This window comes from Talpa europaea (assembly GCF_964194135.1).
Source record: "Talpa europaea genome assembly, chromosome: 5".
Classification (NCBI taxonomy): Eukaryota; Metazoa; Chordata; class Mammalia; order Eulipotyphla; family Talpidae; genus Talpa; species Talpa europaea.
This window is the reverse complement of record NC_140071.1, coordinates 120558367-120583691: the sequence shown is the minus strand read 5'-3', so window position 1 is coordinate 120583691 and position 25325 is coordinate 120558367. Positions and strand designations below refer to the sequence as shown.

The window sequence follows — 25325 nt, the reverse complement described above, 5'->3', positions numbered from 1 at the left end:
TCCAGGGAGAGGAAGTGACTCTGAATCGGACTTGCCACACCGGAAGCTGCCAGATGTGAAGAAGGATGACATGTCTGCGAGACGGACTTCCCATGGTGAGCCGAAATCAGCAGTGCCTTTTAACCAGTACCTCCCGAACAAGAGTAATCAGACGGCTTACGTCCCTGCTCCTCTGAGAAAGAAGAAAGTGGAGCGAGAGGAATATCGGAAGAGCTGGAGTACTGCCACGTCCCCCCTGGGCGGGGACAGGCCCTTCAGGTAAGCCCGGAGCTAGCCTGCTCCCGCCCGATGGGACCATCAGTGGTCCAGGAACCAAAGCTCCAGGACACAAATGTGCTCCAAGAACCATTTTAGGACTTTGAAGTGAGATTCCAAATCGAGTTGGGCAGGTCATATCGTTGGAGAAAGATTGTCATGACAGAATAATAAGCTTCTGAGTGAATCTAGAATAGTGCCTGGCACATAGTACACAATCAACAATTTTACCTACTTGAATTCCTCCAATTTATTTTTGACTCTAAACAGTTGTACAGAATCATAGTTCAAGAAATAGCTCCTGCTGAATTTTCCATTATCATAATTTGTGTTGGTTATATCTGTGAAAATGAAGCATTACAGCAAAATTGTATTATAAATTAATAATTCAGAAAAACAACACATTGACTTCATCATCTGTTATAAGAACAATCATTTAATTAAATTTAAAATGTCTACCCATGAATCTAGAAAACTTAAATAAGGGACCAGGAAAATGAATAACTATAAGAAAGTGAAAATCAAAATCAACAAAAAACTATGAACCAGAGACACTCTATGGGTGGTAGGGGGCAGGAGGGGAGGGATTGGGGTCAAAATAAAGGGGTTGCAATTGTATGGGGAATATAAAAATAAAATTTATTATAAAAAAAATAAAATGTCTACCCATCTGGGGATGGACTTGACACTCTTCAGTGGGTTAGTAAAATAGAATTTAGAAGCAGGTGATTCAAACCAGTTCAATTGACAGGACATTGAGGACGAAGCTGTCATCTGTGTCCTTCTGTGGAGACTGCCCGACTCCTGCCCCTGTACGATCAGGTACAGATAATGTTAGCCCCTACATAGACAGACTTTGATCCAGGGGCAAGCTAGATAGGCGTTCCAGCATCTAAGGAATCCATGGAACATGCTTCACAGTTCCACATAGAAGTACTCATAATAAATGGAAGACAAATTGAATTTCTCATCTCTGAGAAACAAATAGTACGTCCCCTAATCTGATTATGTCTTTGTATTCATTCACTCACTTATTCTGCATGTATTTGAGCACCTACTACACATTTGGGTCTGCCTTTTAAACACTAGGAATCCAATAATAAGATAAAAATAAGGTCCTTGCCTTGAAGAATCTTGTGGTCCAATAAAAGAAACCTACAGTCTCGTCTAATCCTTTTAGCAAAACTACCCTGAGGCTGTCTGGTCATTTCTAATTGTCCATCTCCATTATATATTATTTTCCATTGAATAAACAATTTGTTAAAAGTTTTAATTATTTAAAAAATGTAATTTTACTTTCCACAAAAAAAGGTTTTTTGCCTTTCAATATTAATTTTGCCATAGCTCTTAATCAATATTGAGATATGGTGTATTGTGTTAATTGGCAAATGGCTGCATTTCATTTTCTTCACATTTCAAGTGTCATGTATTACATGCTGTGACTTTTTTTTAAGTGGAAAATAATATCAGAATGACTGGGAGGTAACATGCGATCAACTCCCCAGCCCAGTTAGTTAGTTTGGTAAATCATATCGTCCAACTCACTAGCTATCCTGAAACAATAGAGGAAGAGGGAAGTGACGTGGGGTCTCCTTGGGAAGAGGACACGGTCGGCCAAATGGATCCTGGTGGGAAGCCTTCTGATGGTGGGTTAGAATTACTCACTGGCAGTGGTAAGGAGCAGTCCCCTCCGGAGCAGGCTGTGGTGGCACCAGCTCCCAAATCTGAAGAAAAAGATGCTGCTGAAATCCAAAAGCTCAGAAGGCTAGAGCAAGCTGGAATCAAGGTCATGCCAGCTGCACAACGCTTTGCCAGGTTAGCACTGCAGGCTGACAACTGGCTGGCTGGCTTTGTGCATGTCTGGGAGTTTGGAATTTGTCTGGCATGTTGGAGTTTCCATCTTGTTTTCTCACTTTCTGCTTTTCCCATTGCACCATCAATCCCTACTCCATGCAAATAGAAATAGCCACTAGTCTGTGCCATAGGGCATGTCCCTGCTAAGTACTTAGTTATTTAAATAGAGGAAAAGAGTGAGCTTTTTGCTGCTTGATTAGACCCTGTCAGGTTTTTGTGGTTAGTGATTTGTGGGCTGCAGGATTTACTGAGAAATAACATTTTATTTTTCAATTGTTTGTGGCTTGTTAACTTTCACACTACTCCTAAATGGCTCTTATCTTACTTTACACATCATTAGGAAATAGTTCCTTTGAAGTGGGGAGCATTCTGTAGAAAAAGAGGCTTTCTTACAAAAACCACCTACTATCTTTGTCTCAAGGAAGTAGTAAGAATGGGTTTATTTGATTTGTCTTCTAAAGCCTATCTAGTCAAAAACAAACAATTGCATAACTTTCTTTAATTGTAACAAAGGCACTAGAACATAGTCCCCATGGCTTCAAATTATAGTCACAGAAAACCATAGTTCTACAGTTTTGTCACATAATAACCACAAAGATGCTACAAATAAGAGTGAGACCAAAATTGATTTGACAAATTGAAATTCATTACAATTTGACAATTGAAATAGCTTAGCCATTTGCTATTCCATTTAATCTGAAAAGGCAACTGTCATACCCACTTTGAAAAGGAGTAAACTGAGGCTCACTGATAGTTAGAGAGTTGCTGGTCGCCAAGCTGATTACCTCTGACCAGAGGAGCAGATTCAAATGTTTTGGCTACAGCCATACATCTGCCTCCCACACGTTTACCAGAACATTTTCCATTGCTCTATATAACTCCACATGTGGTTACTTCTGTGGGCTAGTCCTAACTGGCAGTTTCAGCATTGACATATAGATTTAGTCCTAGAGTAGCTTTTTATAAGTTTTTTTTATCAAAAACCAAGGATATACTTCTTCCTGTCTGTGGTATCCCACAGATAAGTGTGTCTAGCCTAAACATGTATGTGTTTCCAGAGAACTCTATTATAAAATCGTGCTTATGTTACAAGCAGCTTTCTGGTTTTCTGAAATAATGAAGAGTTATGTCACAGACTCTTGAGAACAAAAACAAATGCAGGTAGTCTTAAATTTTGGTTCAGAGACCTTGTCAACATCACTTGAACATCTTATATCAGAGACCAGGCTAGATGCTGAGAATACTAAAATAAGTAATATTCCCTTACTATATACCACTTTTCAGTCTTTTCCTGCTCTGTCTTTAAGCCTAGCATTCAGTAGGAGTAGGTAGTAAGCGAAGGAGATGACTATGAATTTACAAAAAAAATTAATTTTGATATCCTTGACATACATACCATCATTTTTATCACATCTGTGAAGTCTTTAAGGAAAAATTCACCAACAACCCCATCTTTATTTTTTCCTGTTTTATTATTTTCAAAATATGTCAATCTGCTTGGTTAAAAGCATATCATTTTAAAAATTGATTTTTTGATTAGTAATATGGTTAAATATCATATTATGTCTGTAAATTGCCTCACAGTCTTTGCCATTTTTTTCTTTTTAAAAAAATTTTATTGTGGTAAGAACATTTATCATGCAAGCTATGTTCCAAACAGATTTTAATTGTATAATACGGTGTTTTTATATATCCATATATATGTTATATATATATCCATATATATGTTGTATATATCCATATATATGTTATATGGGATATATATTGTTATATATATCCATATATGTGTTATATGTGATATATTATATAATATATACGTTATGTGTGGCATGTTGTTATATATATATAGATAGATGCACGCATAAAAAATAGATTCAGTGTTAAAAACTGGGTCTCTAGAATTTCTTCATCCTGCTTCATTGAAACTTAATAGGGAATTGATTATTAACCCCATTTTCCCCTTTTGAAGTCCATGGCAACCACCATACTATTCTTTTATTCTATACATTTGGTTCTTTTAGGTACTCATGCAAGCAGAATCATTTGTATTTTTCTCCTGTTTTATTTCACTTAGCACAATGTCATCGTGGTTCATCCGTGTTGCCACATATTGCAGCACTTCTTTTTTTAAGGCTGAATAATATGCCACATTTTATGTACCTGCTACAATTTCTTTCTTCACTCATCTGTCAATGGTCACTTAGGTCGCTTCCTATCTTGGCTTTTGTGAAAGTTCTAATATCTCTTTGGGATCCTGACTCCAATTATCTTGGATAAATACCCAGAAGTGGGATTTCCAGATCGTATGGAGCTCTATTTTAAATTTTTTCAGGAACCTCCAGATCACCTTTAGTGTATCCAAGAGAACAAGGATTTTAGATCTTCTGGCTTAGTATTTCAAGTTGGTTTCAGGACAATTATACCTTCTCCCAAAGAAGATTTCTGACAGCAACATTACACAGCTGCTCCCAACACCCAGAATTCATTTGTTAGACAGATTTTTCAGCTGCTAGCTCACATAAAGGTTTTATGCATACCATGCCACTAACCCGCCATGTCTGTCTTTGTCACTTAACTTTTTACAGTCCACAACCCCGTTGAGAGTCACTGTAAGTCAATCTACATTTGGATCCTGCTATTAATGTGGCAGAAAATAGCTTATCTGGATTGAAATGCATGAGGAAGAAAAGAATTCTTGGTATCGGGAAAATTGAAAGTGAAAACATTTAAATATGCTGATATCTGCTAAAAGATTTTAGCTTTTTCAGTCTCCTGGCTTTGACAGCCAGTTCTGGCCCCCACATCTTCAAACCCAACAAGAGGTGCCTGATACCTCCTGTGGCCCATTTTGTAGCTGGAAGTCTGTAGAGATGAGTGTGCATAGTGGTATGGTCCCGGGAAGGGGCTTGCAGACGAAGAACAAGGCTTTTCTTTGATAGACTGCTTTTGTTGTTATTGTTCTTCTCCAAGTTTTCTCAAATGCCACCTCATTATTTTTAATACAATACATAAAAAGGGAGCAGAGGTGCACATTATTCCACTTTCACATGAATATAGAAGTCTAGAAGTCCCAAGCTTCCTGTCCAATGTTACACTAGGACATTATCTTAGCATCAAGGGACAGAAAGTAGGACTTCTTAGTAAATGGGTGGAGTTTAATATTTACTAGAGTTTCCATTAAAGTAAAAAAGTATATAAGGCTACTTTTTCTTCTGTTGTATTTTATGATTAAGTTAGCTTAATTACCCCCAAAATATGAGACGCTGCCAAGGAAGCCAAGATTTCTGGTTTTTAAGAGGATAAAATAAGAACCGAGATTCACTTCCCCTGAATTAAAATGCCATGGAGATTTGCGTTCTTTTACTTGGTGTTTCCCATTGGAGAAGTAAACTTTTTTTTTAACTGAATTATAGGTTTCACGTGATTGTACTTCTTTTCTAATTGTTTTCATATGTTTCAGCACTCACTATTTTCTGCTAGTCTATGGATCTTCTCAACCACATAGTAATTAATTACAGAAGGAAAAAACCCTCCAAGGAACAATAGATATTTTAGAAATCTTTAGAGGAAGAGCAGATGCAGCTGAGTGCCAAACACGTATCTTGAGTATCCCTCCTTAGCAGATGCTGTGTCATTGATGGTTGTGGAGCAGACCCTTTGAAAGAAAGGACCAGCATACATACAACTTGCATGAGCCTTTGTGACTATGTTTGTAGCTGCCCTCCTGGCACCCTGGGTGAACAGAGGTTTCTGGTGTTGCCCGTGGCATTCCCAGGAGGCCTAACAGGCTTTTCTGGAGAACCCACTTTCTTTCAATAGAACAGACTGCCTGCCAGTCTGAGCTAGTTGCTTGAGTGTTGCCAAGTGAAAGAGAGTGAAAGAAAATACCAACTCTGCCCTTAGTTTAAATCATTATCTCATTCCCTTTGAAATACATGAGCCTTAGAAACTTGGAGACACGAGTTTTTCTTCCCACTCACCTGCCTTGAGCCCATATCTCTTCTACAATGCTAGCCTTACCTGGTTAAGATGAGGCTGGACAGGGTTGCCAGGGTGGAGGTGGGGCTTTGCATTTCTCACTTCCTGTTGGATGGATTTCCTTCTGAGAAAAGCAGTGACCTATGCCCATAGAATGGTCCCTTCTTCCCAAAATAACTCATCTATAAATGACTTGGAAGAATGAAAAGCACCAAACCTCTGTGTGAATATTAACTAGACTCCCTGGGTCAACCCCTTAAATGTATTTGACTAAATTCACATGACTGGATCTAGAAAACCTCAGTGTTCTCCTCTGCAAAGTGGGCATCAGAATTCCTATCGTACAAATCTGTAGAAAGTTAGTGTGCCTGGTGTACTAGCCACTCAGAATGGTAATTATTGAAATTACAGAAACTTCACAATAGGCTTAAGATCTTAAGTCCTTAAGATCTTTCAACAGAAAAGCATAAGCACATATAAAGTTATTTAAGTATCAGCTTAGCTATACCCCTGTGAATACAATCCTTCATAGTTACCTTGTACTTATTATTTGTTATTACAAGACCAATAGTGCCAGCCAAGGACTTGTGTTTTTTTTTTTCTCTGTCTCTGAGTCTGCCTTGAAGCTCTGAATTTACAGGGTTCAAGCTATGTGGAAAACCAGTCATTTCGACCTTGTTTTTTTTTTTTTTCCAAGTGTGCAGGGAAAGTCTTTAAGTGGCCAATGAGAAGGAAAGCTTTCTTCACCCCCTTTTTTTTAACTTCCTATATCTAAATTGAAATCACTTGAAACAAACCCTGCCACACTGGGCGTTTAGCCTAAAAAGAAACACTCCAGGGAGTTTGTAGCCTGGCTGCTGCACTCACATGGTGCATTAGGCACCAGATTCTCTCTACTCAAATTGGCATTGCAAATTGGCATGACCATTTGCATAAATGCTTGTATTTTACTCCAGAGAATCTGCCTGAGATTGAAATCCAGAACCCCTGGTCAATAAGCCTTTTACACTCAAGAGGTTGAGGCGAGGGGTGTGCTCCCATACTGGAACTGGAGTCAGATCAACTGAAATGTCAGTTTGAAAGGACTTTGTAAACTGTAAAGTACTGTTCAAGCATATGTAGTATGATTAGTTAGCATTCTGCTGCCATCAATCCTGCTGAACATTGGTATATCCAGTGATGCAAAATCACCGATCCATTCTAAGCACAATTCACAGGATTCTTTTATTTAGTCCCCCAAATACATCTTTTTCCTCTTTCCGTAATAATAATAATCATTGTTTTGTTTGTATGATTCTGCTTTCAAAACTGTTGTTGGCCTGGTACTTTGTTTAATGAATAGTACCCTTGTTAAGAATAAGATCTCTGGATGCAGACTGCCTGGGTTAAAATTTTAATTTAAGTACTGGCACTTTGACCCTGGATGAATTTCTTAATCTCAGTTTTCACTCTATATAAAATAGGGATGATAATAACACTAAAATCAGGGTTAGTGATAGGGTTAAATGAATTACACTAGAACACTAGAAGTAATTATAGCACAAAGCATGCATTCAACCATTAACCACCTTCTTTGTCATCATCAATGACAAATAATTTAAACATTATGACAAAACATTATGGCAAAACATTTAAATAATGTCTTTGGAAGACATTCATTCAGTGTCACTACTCACTGATAGTTCTTTATGGCCACAGTTAACCAACACTAGTTGATATTTGCCAGATATGTTGGGTAAAGAGACTGGGAGGAGAGTGAGTACAGTCCAAGAGTGACCAAGCAGGAGCCAAAGTCAAGTGTGCAACTCAGAGCAGGCTTCATATTTTAAGAAATTTATCCAGGAAGTAAAGAACCACCAACCACCTCCAAAATTCTATGTTTAAAAATTTTGTTGAGAACAGTGGCTAGTAGTGAGAAGGCCTGTTCTGGGCATGACTAATAATGATTTGATGTTCCAAAAGTCAGGCAGAATGACAGAATGCTCCAGTCTCACAAAGTGATGGCCCCTTCTGCAGCATTACAGGGCAGAGCAACAGAGAGTGGGCCGTCTGGTCAACCAGAGTACTCTGCATTTCATACTCCTTTTAGTCCTGTCTTCATTTCTAAGATGAATTGTCCTTTGAAGATGGAGAATTCACTGTGAATCCTCTCTCAGAAATCAAATACAAAGTAGGTGAACTTTTGAAAAAGTCAATATATTTTATTTATTTTTATGAAATGTGAAAGATAATATGTGATCAAATATATTTTGATCACAATAAAATTTAACATTTTATTAGTAACATAGCTGATCTTCTGAGCAAGATTGGTGTTTGTTGAATTACTAGGTAGGCTCAATCAACTGTATTCCTATCCCACCTATCCCCAACAAAAAACAAATAGTAAACGAAGTGAAAATTATCATGATATTCCACCATCAAACTGCATTCCTCAAGGAATTTAAAGTTTGGTGCCTTCAAGATCTCTTTCAAAATGGAAATAGCCAAAGTACTCATGGTTGAGTAATTTTGGCCAAATGTCTTGCTACCACTTACTTGACATCTAGTCTGTGAGAAAGAATGTTGGGAGAATCAGTTGGAGAAAATGTTGCTGATAGGAGGAGGCAGGGCAAGGTAAGCTTTTATGCCTTGGGTCTATCCGGTGAATAGTTGTAAACTCTTCCAGATGTTTCAGGTTAACTCAGTTCTGCAGAAAGGCCTTCCTTACACTTTGCAAACTGGTGCATATTCTAGATATACTCTCACATAGCTGCATTTATTAGCTTTCCTCTAGAGCCTTTTTTGGTGGCTCAAATTCTTGCCCTGTCAGTCAAACAGAAATTTAGTCACTATGCGGTATATAACTAGTGACCTAAAGAAAAATAATGTAACAATGAAAAGCTTCCAACTTTTCCCAATATCATGAAAAGAGTTTGGATGGTCATGTTCAGAGCCATTTAGGATCCTGGCTTTCTGTTGCTGATGGGGATCTATAAATTAAATGAATTTTTAGTATTGTTAGTAGCTGACTAAATTCAAGGTTTTAAAACTCACCCTAACAATGCTGTGATTCTGGATTAAAATAGTCAACACATGGCATCTGAAACTAACGATAGCAGGAAGATCACACTAACGACATGGTTGTGTGCCTGGAGGTGGGATTTGAAATATGTTTTGGTCTGAATACATGTGAAGTTCCATTCAATTTTGCTCTATCAGTCAAAAGCAGTTAAGTGATGAGAAAGAAGCTTTTTGTGATATTATCCTTCGCAAAGAAAACCCTTTCCTGACCCATCACCATGGCAGAGATTCAGAGTCAGAAGATGAAGCTGCCTGTCGACTGCCTGATCTTGAGAAAGATGACTTTGCTGCTCGGAGAGCAAGGATGAACCAGAGCAAGCCAATGGTGCCATTGAATCAGCTCCTCTACGGGCCTTACCGGAAAAAGGATGCTGAGAAATCGGATGGCAGCAAATACTTTTCAAAGGGAATCTCAGAAAAGAAACATTTAGAATATAAAAGGTGTGTCTGTTTGTACCAAAGTGAGAGGGAGAGACTGTAGTTAAGCAAAGATTACTTGTATCATAGCCTCTCATTCCTCCCTTGTGTGCCCCAATTACATATAATTGATAATGGTGATTTATTTTGAAGTACAACACCAAATACCTTATCGTCCCTAAGTGCAGAAAGTGAAGAGTAGAATGGCCAGGTCCAAAATCGGACTAAACTTACTAAATAAATATTGAGTTAGAGTTTGCAGATGTGCTATCTCTGGACACAGCACCACATATAGGTGCTGGTTTCATAGATTGGCACTACAATCTTGTGCCATTGCCTGTCAGGTAATGTCCCCCTCTCAAAGATACTCCAGTCCATTTATCGAGGCAGAAAACATAATTATTCTTTTGTTTGTTTGTTTAAGATTTATTTATTTATTTATACAAGCACTGGGTACAGTCAGAAGAGTGGGAGGGTGAGAGGATTCACCACAGCAGGGAGCAGAATAGGCAGAAGGACCGAGGTACACTGCTGAGGGGAGCAGCGGGTGGCAGCAGAGGTCTGCGCTCCATGTGGGACCCTCGCCCAGCGGCCGGGGATCGAACCCCACTGCAGAGGCTGCGGGCAGCCTTGCAATCCAGCACTCAACCGCTGCACCACCGGGGAGGCCCAGTTATTCTTATCTGTACCTCTTCTCCCTTTACATGGCAGAGTAGGGGAAGGAAGCCTGCTCTTCTTCCCTCTTAGCAGCAAGAATACCTAGACATTTAATGATGGGTGCTTCTCATCAAAACCAAATTTGTTTTCAAGAATAGAATAGACTTTTATTTGTTCGATTTTATTTGTTCTTTTATTTGTTTTTGAATGAGTTTCCTTCTCCCAATGTTTCTTCCATCCTCTTAATCTGGGAAAAGAAAATTATAGTGAAATGGAGCATGGCCAGTGATTTCTATCCTAGGGAATATATAATTGTATGTAGGGTCTCAGTTTGCTAAATTTCAGCTTGCAGAAATGATCATTCTTGTATTTTTTCCTTATACGAAAATCTGCATTTCCATCTTCATTAGTTTAATTGCCATATTTTTGCCCATTACTGAGAAGGTTTATACTTCTGGTGAGTTAAGAGAATATATAATATAATATATTCTCTATATACATATGTATTATACATACATATATATGTATATATTCTCTATATACATAACAATTAAATGGTTCTTACTGGGCACAATTGAGCTCAGTGAAGTAGATAGTGTAGTTTTTGTTTTGTTTTCATTTGTTTGGTTGTTTTTTAGGAAGTATTAGATATAAAACATATCAAGGATCTCCAGGCATAGGATAGGTATTACAGCCTAGAACACCAGGCATGGTGGTGTGTTTTGGTTTGTAGGGCACATTATAGCATCAGGCGATTCTTGGTCTTTGCAGTTCTTATTAATATGTTTTGTAACCAACTATTCTTGGAGAGCTTAGTGTGAGGGATCGATTGTTTTAAGTGAAACAAACACTTCTGGATAACTGACTAGCATCAAGGCAAATTGATGCGGATCAGCAACGTGAGTTAGGGAAATGAGTAACTTTATCACTCCCTTTTTTTCCTTACTCCACCATGCAATTTTAACTCCTATTATTTCCAACTGCATTTGTCTATTGTCACCTTGTGTTTGGGAACATAGTTATGAGTCTGGGCCAACCCATGACATCTCTAGGTGCATCAAAGAATGGATAAAAGACTGCTGGTGGCTCTTTGTTGTGTCCTTCCTTAAACCCCTTCTCCAAACTATAAGCAAATATAAAATTCTGTAGTCTTCCTAGTTGCCTAGGCTCTACAAATATGCCATGTTATCCAGGTGACAAAGACTGACTCTTGGTTTTCTAGCTTGGATCATATATTTTAGGGGGAAAGTCCTATTTATGTATTTTTTGAGATTTTATTTAATCTCAAAAAGCCTAGTTTGTTAGATATTGACTTTTAATGGAATAGCCAAAGCACAGATGGTTTAAATTACTTTATTGTCAATATTAGCTAGCTAATGTCCACTTCTTAGGAGAATGATAGAAAATACCAGTTTTTGCATCAATAAAAATGAACAGTCATTAACACGAACAAATGGGTATTGACACTGTAGATCCAGGTAAATAGGATATCCTCTCTTGTTTGTTCAAATTTACATAACTAACATTATTAGGAAGCAGAGACTGAATTTGAACATTGAAACTTTCTGTTCAGAATTGACTTTCTGGTATACATGGGTTTGTGGTTGAGATGTTTAATATGTGAACAACATTCCAGTTATCTACAAACTAATCCTAGAACTTGGATCATGCAGAATTCATTACTAACATTTTGCTTGGTGTAGTAAAAGACATTCCAGAAGAATTCAGGGATTTAATCAGAAAACTTGAATTCATTACAGTAACTTGAACAGTGTGGGAATCAGGCATCATAACTGTCAAGCTGAAATCTCATTCCATTCTTAATAGTCCTCCAGCCAACCCTGACTTCTCTTCCTAAACTGTTCCTAAACTAGAGACTTTCATCTGGTGGAAATACCCACCTCTACCTCCCATTACAGTGTCAAAAGGGTAGCATAGGTGAAAGTAATCAAGGCTCCAAATGACTATTGTTTTTATTCTTCCATTATTTCATTCTATCCCTCGGTGTCTGAATGTCCACGCTTGACTTTCTGTTTATCTGCTCCCCTTCGTTGAACCTGATTTTTCCAATGATGTGGCACCTGGATCAAATGGACAGAAACCAGTGTCAAACAAAAGAGGTGAAGTCCACGGTGACCTGCACTACACGGGCTCAAGAGAGTGATCCTGCAGCAGAGGGTCTCAGAAAGGTGCCAGATCTTTACAAGGATGACCTGGCACAGCGGAGAATCCAGGGCAGCCCCACCCCTCATCGTGAGCCTCCCCGCTTTGTCACAGGCTCCAATATAACAGAAGCTGACTTGGAGACATGGGAGAGACTGAAAGTGTCGGAAAAGGCGAGGTGTGTCAAGCTTCCCCCTGGCAGTATTTAACTTGAAGGAACAAGATACTTTATCTTCTACTATTTTTTATTTTCAAGATGTGAAACAGTGTCTCTCAAAACATAGTCTTCTGCATGCTGAAACTTATCGGTATTAAAAGTTATAAGCCACATGGATGGACACATCCTCTTTAATTCAACAGATTTATGAATGGTTATTACGATAGGCTTTCCTAAAAAGAATTTAAACTTGGTTTTAAAATTATTTTAATTATTTCATTGCATCTAGGATTTTCTTATGCTATTATTTATGATTTTGGAAGTGATATTTTGAAAGTCATTGAAGCTTAAAGCACTGTTCACCTAGGCAAGGCAATAATCATTTTTTCATTTGATTGATTAATGGAAAAGCTATTCTGCTCTAAGCATGGAAGTATTTTTTCATACACCTAGTATTTAAAAAAAAAACTCATCTCTTAATCGATTTGCATTTGCCTTAGAAACCTTTGGAACTTATTTCTGGTTCTGACTAGGGATGGAGATGTTGACCACATCTGTGCCCCTGAGCCTTCATCAAAAATCACAGCAGAAACTGCCCTCCGTGATGACTTTGCCAGCCGCAAAGCCAGGGCCTATAAGAAAGCTTCCAGCCCTAAGCAAAAGTTTGTGCACTTTGGACCAGTGACAGAGATAGATCAGCAGAAATGGAAGCGACTCAGCATTGGCAAGGCGGGTCCTAGGAAGGATGTAGAAGTCGTCAGATGTGACAAGATTCAAACTTGCTCTGTGTCCTCAGCCTTGGTGGCCAAGTCCAATGTAAAGGAAGATCAGATGCTTAATCCACAAAACTACTGCAGGTATTTTTCAGTGCTCATGTGCAAAGAGAGCTGCTTGGGAGTCGCTGCTGCTTTTAAAGAGTTTGCTAAGCACATTAAAGAAACCTCCAGGGAGGACATAGTTTTAACAGGCTCTTTTGCTGCTCATCAGAGAAGTAACACTAGTGGGTCACCCTGCGGGAAGCACATGTGTGTGTGAAGTTAAATGGCCGGTGCCCATCTTGATTTTGTTGTCACCAGAATCATTGCCTGGGAATGCCAACTATCTTGGCAAATGACTCTTTGCCACCACACCCCCAGCTGCATTAAGCACTATTTTATTAGTTGGAAATATTGAATGAACTAGATGGAATGTTTTAATGATACTCCTAGCATTCCTTTTAAAGATATCTTGACAAAAGTCCGGTTTATCAATAACTGCTCCTTTTCTTATCACACGGAGGGAGGAAAAATTAATTACTTGTATCAGTTTAAATTTTGGGTATCTGAGGAGACACACACACACACAAAGGAGAGATCTTTCCCTCCCTTGCTTTTTAAAGTGATACAATAAATCTTAAGAAAAAACTCTTGATGGTCCCTGTGATTTAAGGAATCCTTGGGTGAATCGCTATCCAAATTTGAGAAGAGATCTCGTGGGGAAGGCCTTGTAAGGCTGTCACCACTCCTCACCCTCACTGGAGGGCTTCCAACTTTGAATTCTCAAATCCTATTTTGGGGATTCAGTTTTATGGGTTGGTCTGTCTCCTGTGAAGCTGATCTAGGACATTCATTCTCCCAGAGACCTCCATTCCAGCTGCAGGATGGGAGAGAGTAAAGCTCTCTGCGAAGGAGAAAATGTTCAAGACATTCTCCTCCATGCTTTGTCTTTGCAATCCAAAGGAAACAGAGATGTCCTAGGAGAGGTTTCTTTGGATTAAGACTAGGGGTGACACCACAGAGAGCAGATTGTGAATATAAATCAGCTCAGTACATCAGAAACACAGTTAGAGTTTAGAGGTTGATGAGGTTGATGTGGACCTGGAGTAGAGGAGGTAAGAGTAAGAAATACATCCTGGGCTTTTCGACAACAAAGAAAGCTATCACTCTACCCCATGGTGGCAGAGCCAGCTTCCTCTGAGTTTTCTCAGGCCCCTGCCAGTCCACTCTCCATCTGAGTTTGTCATCCTTACTAACCAGCTTCTGGAATGAGGGCAGCCACACTCTCTTAATCTTCAGTATCAAGGACTGTCATTGTCTCCTTTTGTAACTCTTTTTCCTCTTCTCTCTTGTGATGGATGCTATGTGATTATGAACAGAATAGTGAATTCTGGCGTAGATGCATATTGCAAAAGGGTCTCACGGCTGGCTCCTGTGCTGGAGTCCCAGGAAGAGCATGTCTGCAGCTTGGGCGAAAGCCCGAGGAGGACAGAGGAAGGTGAGGAGCACATTTCCTCTCTCCGCAGGAGGTGAAGGATGACAGTTGGGGTCAAGACCTCTGGTGTGAATTCTTTCCTAACAGTAAAGCTGTCCTCTCTGGCTTTAGTTACATGTGAACAGCTGCCACAGAACAGCGAAAAAGAGAAAGAAGGAACTGCTCAAAGAGATTCTGAGATGTGGCCAAAGGCTGAAGGAACCGAGGAGAGCAGCCAGCAACTGTGAGCACCTTGCCTGCTTCCAGGGTGTGCTGCCTCCGCCTTGTGTGGCTGTTGTGTTCCCCCAAAACAGCTTAGAGCCACATTGTGCACTTGATGTGGCATGAAGTCACTTAAAGTAGTGTGCCCAGCCCAGGCTCAGAATTCTACTGCCAGCATCCCATCTCGGTAGATTTGAGCCTTTTGCATGTGGTTGGGTGCTGGCCCAATTTCATTCACAGGGATCATGAAAACCAGCAAGAGAACCCCATCCAGTGTAAGTACCCTTTGCATGGCGGAGGTCCACAGTGCTAATACTCAGTTGCTCTGTGTGCTGCTGCCTCCGTGGACATTGGCTTCTTCTTTCTTAACACTATGAGTGATGCTACTGAAAATATCCTAAACAATAAGTGGCTTTTGACTGGCTGGACTGAATGTTGCCCTTGTTCATGTCCTCTGGCCTCTGAGTGGGAAGCTTTGGGGACAGAAGAGAGCTCAGAGAAGACAGCAGCTCCTGCTTGGAGTGTTGGTGAACCGAAAGGCCAAAGAAAGTTTTATCATTCACAAAAAGATGACATGCTAGCCAGGAGAAATCGGATGTCTCTTTGACACAATGGAGCCAACCCAAACCAGCTCCTTCTGGTTCCATTGCAAAGCAACAGGCTACGGAGGAATCTGCTCAGAGCCCACGATGAAAGAAGATTATCCTGTGCCATTGTGACTTTGTTTCTCCAGTCTGCGCTTTGACACACGCTTTGCATATGCCATTAATGCATTATGGTACATCATTGCCACTTAACTGCTGTTGCTACCAGAATGGAATGGTTAAAACTGCCCAGTCTGCCAAGACTTCTTTTTTCTTTTTTGCATGAAAGCGGGTATGGAGAGAATAGTTCAGGTACGACTTTTCCTATTAGACATTCATTCTGAAACTTGTTTTTTAAACGACTTAATAGGAAACTCTTATTTAGCTCACATAGGAGCCTACAGGTAAAGGTGTTGAACTTCTCTCTGACCCACTTGATTTCACTCTGATTTCAGGAGGGTATTCAGATCCAAAGAAGATATATGCTACTTATATAATTTGCAATTTAATCTAGCATCGCAAGTGCTTATGGTAGTGCTTTCTAGTGGTAGGAATTCTTTTCTATGTCCTGACTTGATTTAAAATGCAAGTAGAGAAATAATAATCCTGGAGTTTATGGTCTGGTTTAAGTTCCTGTATATTGAAGCTTCTGTTGCTGTTTAATGAGCATGATGTATTTTTGTTACACGTGTGATCTGCCACTTCAGTGTAGGGCAAAGGCGGGAGGAGTGGTTTGCATAATTCTAAACTCCACTATAAAAAAAAGGAAGTGGTAGATAGAGTTCTGCTTCAGAAAGACCTTGATGCTAGTGGGACAGAGGGTACAGGGGAGCTGAGAGAATCTTAAGTAACCTCTAAATTATAAAAATGCTATTCTAGCCATCTTTACCACCTGGATTTAACCTGTCTTGTATATTCTCCCATAGAGCCTTATTGTAACACTAATTTTGGGGGACAGGGGTAATGTTTGTAGCTCTAGAGTATTTGGAAGCCTTGCAAAGTACCTCCTCTCCCGCTAGTTCACCCTCGCCTGATAATTCACAGGGTGCTTGAACCAGTGTTTGCTCTATTTCACAAATGGGAAGCCTGGTGTAGAGACAAGTTAAGTTAGTAGAGCGTGCCTGGATAGTGGCTGCTTAGAGCTGGGTAATAACAGAGTACAATGGACTCATCTGCCTGGCCCTCCAGTATCCCTTACTTTCCAGATGCCCCGATATGGGGCTCGACCCAAATCTGTGGGCTACCAAAAAGCAAGTATAGGACAACTGGAAAGCCATTTGAAACCCAAGATCTAGTTATCTTCCCCTTAATAACAATGACAGTTCTGCTTAAACTGGTGCCCTCTGAAAGCTAATAAATTAGTTTGAGAGGAAATTCCTTAAAGAGAGGAATTTAAAATCCATAAGTGTATAAAGGGGTAAATGAAGGCCATCTTTATAGGCTGCACTTTTTCGATTTCCAGAGCATCCAGTAAGTATTCAATAAATACTTATTTCAGGCTGAGTCTAGTCATTACTCAGGGAACCCAAAAAGAAAATAACTGCTTTCATGACATACCTACATTGGATAAACCTAAACCATGATATACTTAGATTTGTTAGCAGAGATGTCTTTGAAGTGCTTTTAAGTGTGTTGTATAGAAGCAGTTTAAATTCAAATATATTCTAGCTGCAACAGCATAGCTGAAGTTCATTTAATAAATGTACCAAAGAAGTCAAATTCAAAATAGTACATGTGTACTATATAGGCCCATTAATATAGTCAAAATACAACACTAAGCTGTGAGTGTGTTTGATTTGTGATAATTTAATAAAATGTATGTGTGGCATATATGTATAATTCTGTATATATGTCATATTTCGTTAAAAGTATTCAAAAGGAGACACAAAAACACTTACCTACTATTAACTTTCTCTGGAATAATTATCCATCAGGACTGATTTCTCTGCTCTCTTCCACAGATTTTTAGAGAATGCTGTATCTAGGCATTTGTTCCAATAGGTCTGTTCACTAATGGATACACATGTGTCCAGAGTTCAGAATCAATAATCCTTACCCACTGTCTCTTGATATGGATGAATCCACTGGTCATCTGCTTCAATGTAGTGGTATTTTTGGAAAATTGGGTCTATTAGGTTAAACCTTGGGACCTTCTGAAATTATCCCCCAGAGAAACAGAGAACCATCCACAAACCCTTTCCTGGTCTTGCTTTTGACTACTGTACTCAGCAGCTTTGGGTTTCACATTCTGTAGTTACCTTCACTGTGAATGAAAATAATTATTAATAAACGCTGACTGTTCTCAAATGATAAATGCCTAAGAGAGAAGGGCATATGTGTTGTGTGTACCATGCATTCTGGGTGATTTCTCTAAAATAACAGGAAGAGTTCTTTAGAAATTACTCTTTCCCCTAGAAACTGCTATGAAACTAAACATGGGACCAGGTAATTTTTGCTGACAGCTCCAACATTCAGTTCATTAGAAACTGAAAGCAAGACTTTTTTCTTTACTCAAATAATTCTTTGTCTACTGTAAGAGTGCAGAAATGAGCAGCCTTCCAGGGTGTAGGTAAGAAACTTCTATTAAAATCCCCCTTTGCTAAGGAGACAGTCGTTTGTGGAAATGGCTTTTTTAAAATCTGCTTAAAATATGCCCTTGTAATTTGCTGACAGTTTTCTAATTTGATCTTTTTCTTTGCTGTATCAGTAACACACTTATAGTGCGTATATCACAGAGGGTACAACTTATAGATCTCAATAATCAGAACATAAAAGATTGTGGAAATAGAAGCAAGACCTTGGGTTTTTAAATTATGGAATATCATGGAAGTCTGGTTTTGATTAAGGCTGCCAGTTTTCTAGGAATTGTGGTTTTTGTCAAATGCATGTGGAAGGCACTGATTGGGGTTCTGGTTGGAGTTCTCGTTTGCTTTCAGGAAAGTGCAGAAACACTCATTGATGTCATTTGTGCAAGTGCGTTAACACATCAGGGAAAGGGTCAGTGAGCGTGTGCTTCTTTGCTGGGTGTCTATTACAGCCCATTACTGCTCAGCAGAAATGCATCAACAGTTTAACTGTTTGGAATGCCCATCATACAGGTTTGGTTTTAAGCTACCTTCTCTGTACATTGTGGGTTGCACCTAAGCCTTTCTGTGTTTATATTGAGCGGATTCTTTCTTTGTGGGTAGCATGGGGACTATTTTCATTTCTCCTCTGGGTTTATTACAAATGTTGCATTCTTTGGAGCAGTCAAGACTTTTCTCTCCATTTTCAGCAGTTGATGAACATTTGCTAATTGTATAATGACACTTCTTTTCCAGGACCATCCGCAAAAAAAGGTTTGGCAAGCACACATTTCACTGGTAGTTTTTATTTCCAGCTCAGTTACAGTGTTACCCTTCTGTCTTCCCAGTCTTCTAACTATGTATTTGGTCTTGTAGATACGGTCCAAGAACTCCTGTGTCTGATGACGCAGAGTAAGTTGTCTTGTATTCATAGGAATACATTCATTACTAGCCTAAACTGCATGCTTCCGTACTTACCACTAATTGAAATGCAACTGATGCAACAGTGAACTGAATAGCTAACTGACTTGTGCAGAAAAGCACTTGAAGTTGGAATGCACAACATATTTTGCAGGAGAGATGAATAAAAAGGCAAACTTAAGCATGATTCTAATATGCAGCTGCTGCTTAAAACTTAACATTTGCTTTTCATACACTGAGCATGTTAAAGTTGTTCTGTTATGGCTTGGATACCCCTTCTGAACCACGAATTATCAAAAGGGTGTTCTGTGCTTTGCATTTAATTCTTGATATGTTAGGGTTTAAAGTTAACAATGAAGCAGTCAGTCTCCTGACCACATTTTTTTTAACTAAAAAAATAAACCTAAACCACTAATTACAGATTCAAAAGCCCAAGTTCCTTACAGGTTGGAGTAACATAAACCATGGGAAGCTGGAGACCAACCCTAAGGTTGAGTTCAAGTGCTAACGCATAGCCAGGGGTCAAGATAGCCAACGTGACTTGGGCTTTATCTCCCAGTTACCTGGCTTCCCCGCCTCTCAAAGCTTCATTCGCTGTTCCCCAAGTCATGTCCACATTTGAAAAGACTACGCTCTCCCGTTTGTGACCACATTAACTCCCTTTCAAAAATGGATTTTCCATATGCAGGGCATCTTGTAACTGATATCCAAAGCAGCAGCTTTCTTTGCACAATGATACCTTGCTTGGATTTGAGTCAGTTGTGTTATAAGAAACAAGATGATTCCACCATCAGGTCTGCTGAGCCTGATCATTCCTCCAGGAAAGGCCTGTGGTGACCCTGTGGAGTCTGGGCTGCCAGGGGAGTAAAGGGCCGTCTTCCTGCCCATCTTCCTGGCTGAGCCGTGGCATCAAGTCACAGAGGGAGTGGTCTGAAGAACTGTGTAGAGCGCACAAATGTCATTTCCACCAACAGCAGTGAGATCAGGCCAAACATTTACTGGAGTCGAATTGTACTTTTTCCATGTTTGTGTTGAAGCTGTCGGCTTGGTTTCTACTCCTAGTTGTAGGCAGTCTGATTTCGGCGCTGTGAATATCAGTTTCCACTGTGGCCTGACATGCAGAACATTCAGGTCTCAAAGCCAAATTCCACCTGAGCTTGATTGACTGCCACAGGGTTCAGTCTATAAAATTGAGCCCTGGTTATTACTCCTAAAATCACAGTGGCGATACTTAACATTCACTGAAAGGAGGATTATATAAAAAGAAAAAACTACTATGGGATAACAAAAACATTTTGATAGAACAGATTGATTCTTCATCAATGCAAAGCACTGTGCAATTTGCCTAAGATCCATCTCTGAAAACCCTGGAAGGTAAAAGAAAATAAAGCAACACTACAGAGCTTATGAATTTCTCCTGTATGCAAACATGAAACTTCACCTACAAAAAAAGTTAATGACTTTTTAAAGGGATGGGACTCCTTTCATTCTCTAAATTTACTAAAATCAGCCTCATGGGCTAAGCAGGATAAAAGGAACTTCCTTTCAGAGGTCATATCTAGAAATATTCAAAGTACCAAATTTCCTGCTTGGAATAGACACAATTTACATGAAACCATGTAGGCAACAAAATAAAAAGCTTTTATCCGGAGTTTATTTTTTTAAATAGAAATTTGTAATGCATTTAGTTTTTCAAAATCTTTAAGGACGATTATTGGCCTGGGCCCTATTTACCCATAATTGACACGTTCTTAAAATACAAACCAATCAAAAAAAGATGTGCCCTTTAAGGAAAATGCAGGTCAGGGCCAGACCTACCACACAGGCAGAGAAATTTCCGCCTCCCGGCAAGCCAAGAATGTTTCCATAGATTTAGTTTCACCTTCTTGCCCTTTTCTTCCCTTCCACACGCCTCTTCTCCCGACACTCTCCCCACCAGCAGAATCTGTGTAGTGTCACAGACATAGGCCATTTTATTCTTAATTCCCTTATGTTAGATGTGGGCCAGAAACCATTCCAGGCTCCCCTTGAAATCATTTACTCTTGGCCTTCAAAAATGCCGACCCATCACCAAGAGAGGCCCCTGGGCTCTGCAGCCTAAGTACAGGAACTTACTGTGCTGAGAAGCACAGGTTTAGTGCAGATCACTTCAACATGAGGGAACCTGGACTTGTCTGGGCCTCCCCACCCCAGCCCTAGGCACACACTTCATTTTGGAGACTGGGGGGACATTTTCTGAATGATGACTCAGCCCATTTTCTGTCTAGTGTTAACAGTTCTCAACTTGCTTAGTTCCTTTTTTTGAAATGGCATGAAGATATCACTCATAGTTCTGTTACTGCTTTTCTTCTTTGGCCAAGTTGCTAGTATATATATGTATATATATGTGTGTGTGTGTGTGTGTATATATATATATATATATATATATATATATTTTATTTTTATTTTTTTTTGGTGGGATCCTCGCCGGTGGCTGGGGAACGAACCGGCGCTGCAGAGGTTGCAGGCAGCCTCGCAGCCCAGTGCTCAACCGCTGCACCACCAGGGGAGGCCCGCTAGTATATTTCTTAAACCACTCTGGTTTTAAATACTAGCTCATGGTATATGAGAGAGTAAAGAAGAGTTCACCTTTTTACTTCACTAACCAGCTTTTGGCCAGCATTGTGTTGAGAATGTTAAACCTTCATGGTGGGAATAAAGACAGGAGCTAAGACAGAAAAAGGTAATTGTGAAGGCCTTCTCCCATCTCCTTTATGGCCATCTAGTGAGATAACCAAATATCACATCCTCAGCAGGCTGCCATTTTCTTCCTGGGACCCAAGAAGTGTGACCACCCATTGTGGCCTAAGCCAAAATTCTGCCCTTCAGAAATTACAGATGGCATATTCTAGGGAAATGGCTTTCTTTCTCTCCCACCATCGGCCAACTGCTTAGTAGATTACAAAAGAATCCCAGCTGAGTAAAGTTTGTATCTCGTAAGATCTTAGCAAAAACTAAATTGTCTTAAAAAGAAGCTGCCTGAACTGATACATTTAAAGGCAAAATTTTGTTTTCCTGACTCTAAAAAGAGCAATGAAATAAATTTCAGTCTCTTTCTAGAAAGTCTAAGTGAATTTTGATCCACTTTTGATCCAATTTTGATGAAGTTAGACTTTCCTACCTAACTCTACACCTTGCTAAACCTTTCTTCAACAACATTCATAAGAGTATAAACAGGTGAAAAATCACAGGTCATCCTCCCTTTTGAGGACCACAGCTCACCACTGGGGAAGGCACAGATGCCATAGTCAGCACTCTGGCCTGATGTGCAGGCAGCTCCATGCAGTGACTCCTCATGTCAGTGCTCATGGAGCACCAGATAGAAGCAAGTAAGCATTACCAAAATGGCTCTGTGGTCTTGTGCAACATTTAATAAATACCTATAAATATGTAAGTTATTTATACAGCCCCAGGGTTTTTTAAAATGGCTTTCCCAATCCTTTGTCTTTTAAAAGAGTAAATTGAGAGGTATCCTGACAAAAATAAAGTAAAACAATTGTGAGGCTATTAGGACATAAATTATAGACTGATTTATAGATTTTATTCCTTAATCTTCAAATAAAATACCTTATTTTCCTGATTTCAAGATGCCATCAACTGCATTATCAATTTACAGGTTGTATTGCAGGAAACAAATAACCACATCAAACATACACATCATTAGTAGTGTCTGATGCATACACTAGTACGTAGTTAGCAGATGCATCCAGAATTTAGAAAATACAGTATGGAAAAGTGGATGCATTTGACACGAGGCCATATGAATTTTTGGAAAATAAAGAAGCTCGGTTAATGTAGGAAGCATCTAACCCAGCTCTTTACACAAAAAGACCTTGACTTTTAAAAAAATTCATAGAATGCCACCCTCCTTCCCCATAAATTCCCCCCACATTCTACCTTTTAATTCTCTGCATTTTATTTTTCAATACCTTTCCAAAGAAGAGACCCTCTCTTCACATACCTTTTCAAGTTCTCTTTAAACACAGTTTGGCACCTGCACATAAAATTATACTGTCCTGATGCAGCCACCAGTGAAGACAAAAATGGTCTCATTTTGGCTTTGGGGGCAAAAGGAGAAGGGGGTGGGGGTCGGGGTGCTGGCATGCGGCGGAGGTCAGAACCCACTGCCAATCGCTGCTGTCTTCGGCTTTCCAAGTGCTGTAGCGCCCCCACGCGGCCCAACGCCCAGCATGCAGAAACGTGCCGGGCGCTGCTCCTGATCTCCGTCCATTTTTCCTCTGCTCTCTCCATCCCCAGGAGCACGAGCATGTTTGACATGCGGTGTGAAGAGGAGGCCGCGGTGCAGCCGCACAGCAGGGCTCGCCAGGAGCAGCTGCAGCTGATAAATAGCCAGCTGCGGGAAGAGGACGACAAATGGCAGGATGTGAGTGCCGCCCAGGGCCGCGCGGGCAGTGGGGAGGCGGCTCTGCAGGAGGGGTGAGAGCCCCTCTGGAGCAGAAAATGAGGCCGGGTGGGTAGGCTTGGACTTGAAAGCCAAGCCACGCTGGGAAGGGAGTCCCTAGAGGGTTTTAATCAGTGACACTGTAAATGTGGGAATTAAAGGAAGGTAAATAGCAACGTGAAGTAAAAAATGAATGACACAGCCATCACTGGCAAGTGTCTTTGCTAGAAGCTTGGCCACAAAGAAAAGTGAAACTGGAGATCTGCAGCTGGGGTGGGGGGTAGAATTGAAGATGCATGACTTTTGAGGTTATGTATTTTAATTTGATGATGATGATGATGGTATCCATTATTGAAAGCATATACCAGTGCTGGGATCTGTTCTAAGTGCTTTGCATATAATAATTCATTTATTCCACTTCATAATTCGGCGAGCTAGCAACTATTCCTGGTATCCATTCCACAGACGAGCCCCTCATAGCTAAGTGACTTGCCCAAGGCGACACACCCAGTGAGAGAGCAGGATAAAAGCCAGGGCAGGAAGATGCGGGACCTGGTGAGGGAGAGGAGATTGTGTGCTTGAGGACAAAGAGCCATGGCAGGGGAAGGGCTTGAAGAAAGGGATGAGGGAGGGAAAGTGGATTGCACAGAGCTCTCTGAATTAGCTATTGTGAGCCTGACTCTACTATTTCTGAAAAATATGAATGTCTGAAAGTCAGTAGAATGTAGTAGAAATTGTGCCTTCAGCACCAAGAGCACACACTGTGCGTCTGTACCTTAAATGTGCTCACTCACTTAAACCTCACAACCGGTGGTAAGACAAGATGTAAATATCACCCCTACTTTGGAGATGAGGAAACAGAGGCACAGAGAAATGAAGAAACATGTCTGAGATTCCAAAGCATGGATGAGATCAAACTGGGATTATTTCCCACAGCTGCAATCCCACTCATCTGATTGTAGAAACCTAATTCTTTGTCATTATGTCATAATAGCCTGCAGATTTTATGGTGAGATTGTTGTAAGGGTCAGATGGAGTAATACATATAGTGATCTGTTCTGTAAGATCCAAAAGTCCATTTTTTTTTCTTTCTTCTTCGTAAGAAATGATGTAGGTCTGTGGCTAATCCCTACCATTCTATTAAGCAATTCCATTCACAATACCTAGGTGATAAATAGGAAGAAGTGAAGTTTTTTTTATTTCATTAGTGCCCTGTGAAACAATACTTGAAGAACTGGAAACTTACATGGAGTATGAGTGTCTATTTCACATTGCCATGTTTAAATAAATGTGCTGCTCTGGGATGAATAATATGGATCTAGCTGAATGTTCCCTGCCTTTGTGGCATTCCTGTTCCAACTAGACTTCCATTGGGCTGTATGTGAATGCCCTAACATAGGGCCTGGCCCCCAGTTTAGTACTCCCTAAACTCTGATGAATAGAATCGGAATTATGTGAAAGTCTGAAAAAAGTCTATTCTATTTATACCAATTTCCCACCCCCACAGGATCTGGCTCGTTGGAAGAGCCGCAGAAGAAGTGCTTCTCAGGATTTAATCAAGAAAGAGGAAGAAAGAAAAAAAATGGAGAAGTTACTGGCTGGAGAGGATGGGACACGTGAACGAAGAAAAAGCATTAAAACCTACAGAGAAATTGTTCAAGAGAAGTGGGTTCTTTCTGTTGTTATTTTTTAATGTACATTATCTAGATGTGTATGTCCTAAAATTTGTTGGTTATCAGAAAGGCTGACATCAATCTTATATACCCGTTGTGTTATTCCTTCGGCTCTACCTTGGTTCCTACCAAGGTCTTCTTTGCAATTTT

At 40.0% G+C, this 25325-nt stretch overlaps 1 protein-coding gene across 17 annotated transcripts in view; it reads left to right on the top strand.

Moving 5' to 3' along the window:
- Positions 1-25325, top strand: part of LIMCH1 (LIM and calponin homology domains 1) — a gene marked incomplete at its 3' end in the record, with an annotated part of 306641 nt that overhangs the window by 237512 nt on the left and 43804 nt on the right. For 12 of the 17 annotated variants that reach the window (XM_084233743.1, XM_084233742.1, XM_084233756.1 and 9 more), the window contains 4 exons: positions 6-258; positions 19017-19052; positions 23358-23484; positions 25010-25167. In XM_084233743.1, coding sequence (XP_084089869.1) covers positions 6-258; positions 19017-19052; positions 23358-23484; positions 25010-25167 — 574 coding nt within the window. The remainder of the gene's footprint in view (positions 1-5; positions 259-19016; positions 19053-23357; positions 23485-25009; positions 25168-25325) is intronic. The other 5 variants (XM_084233757.1, XM_084233752.1, XM_084233753.1 and 2 more) reach the window with 1 other exon arrangement.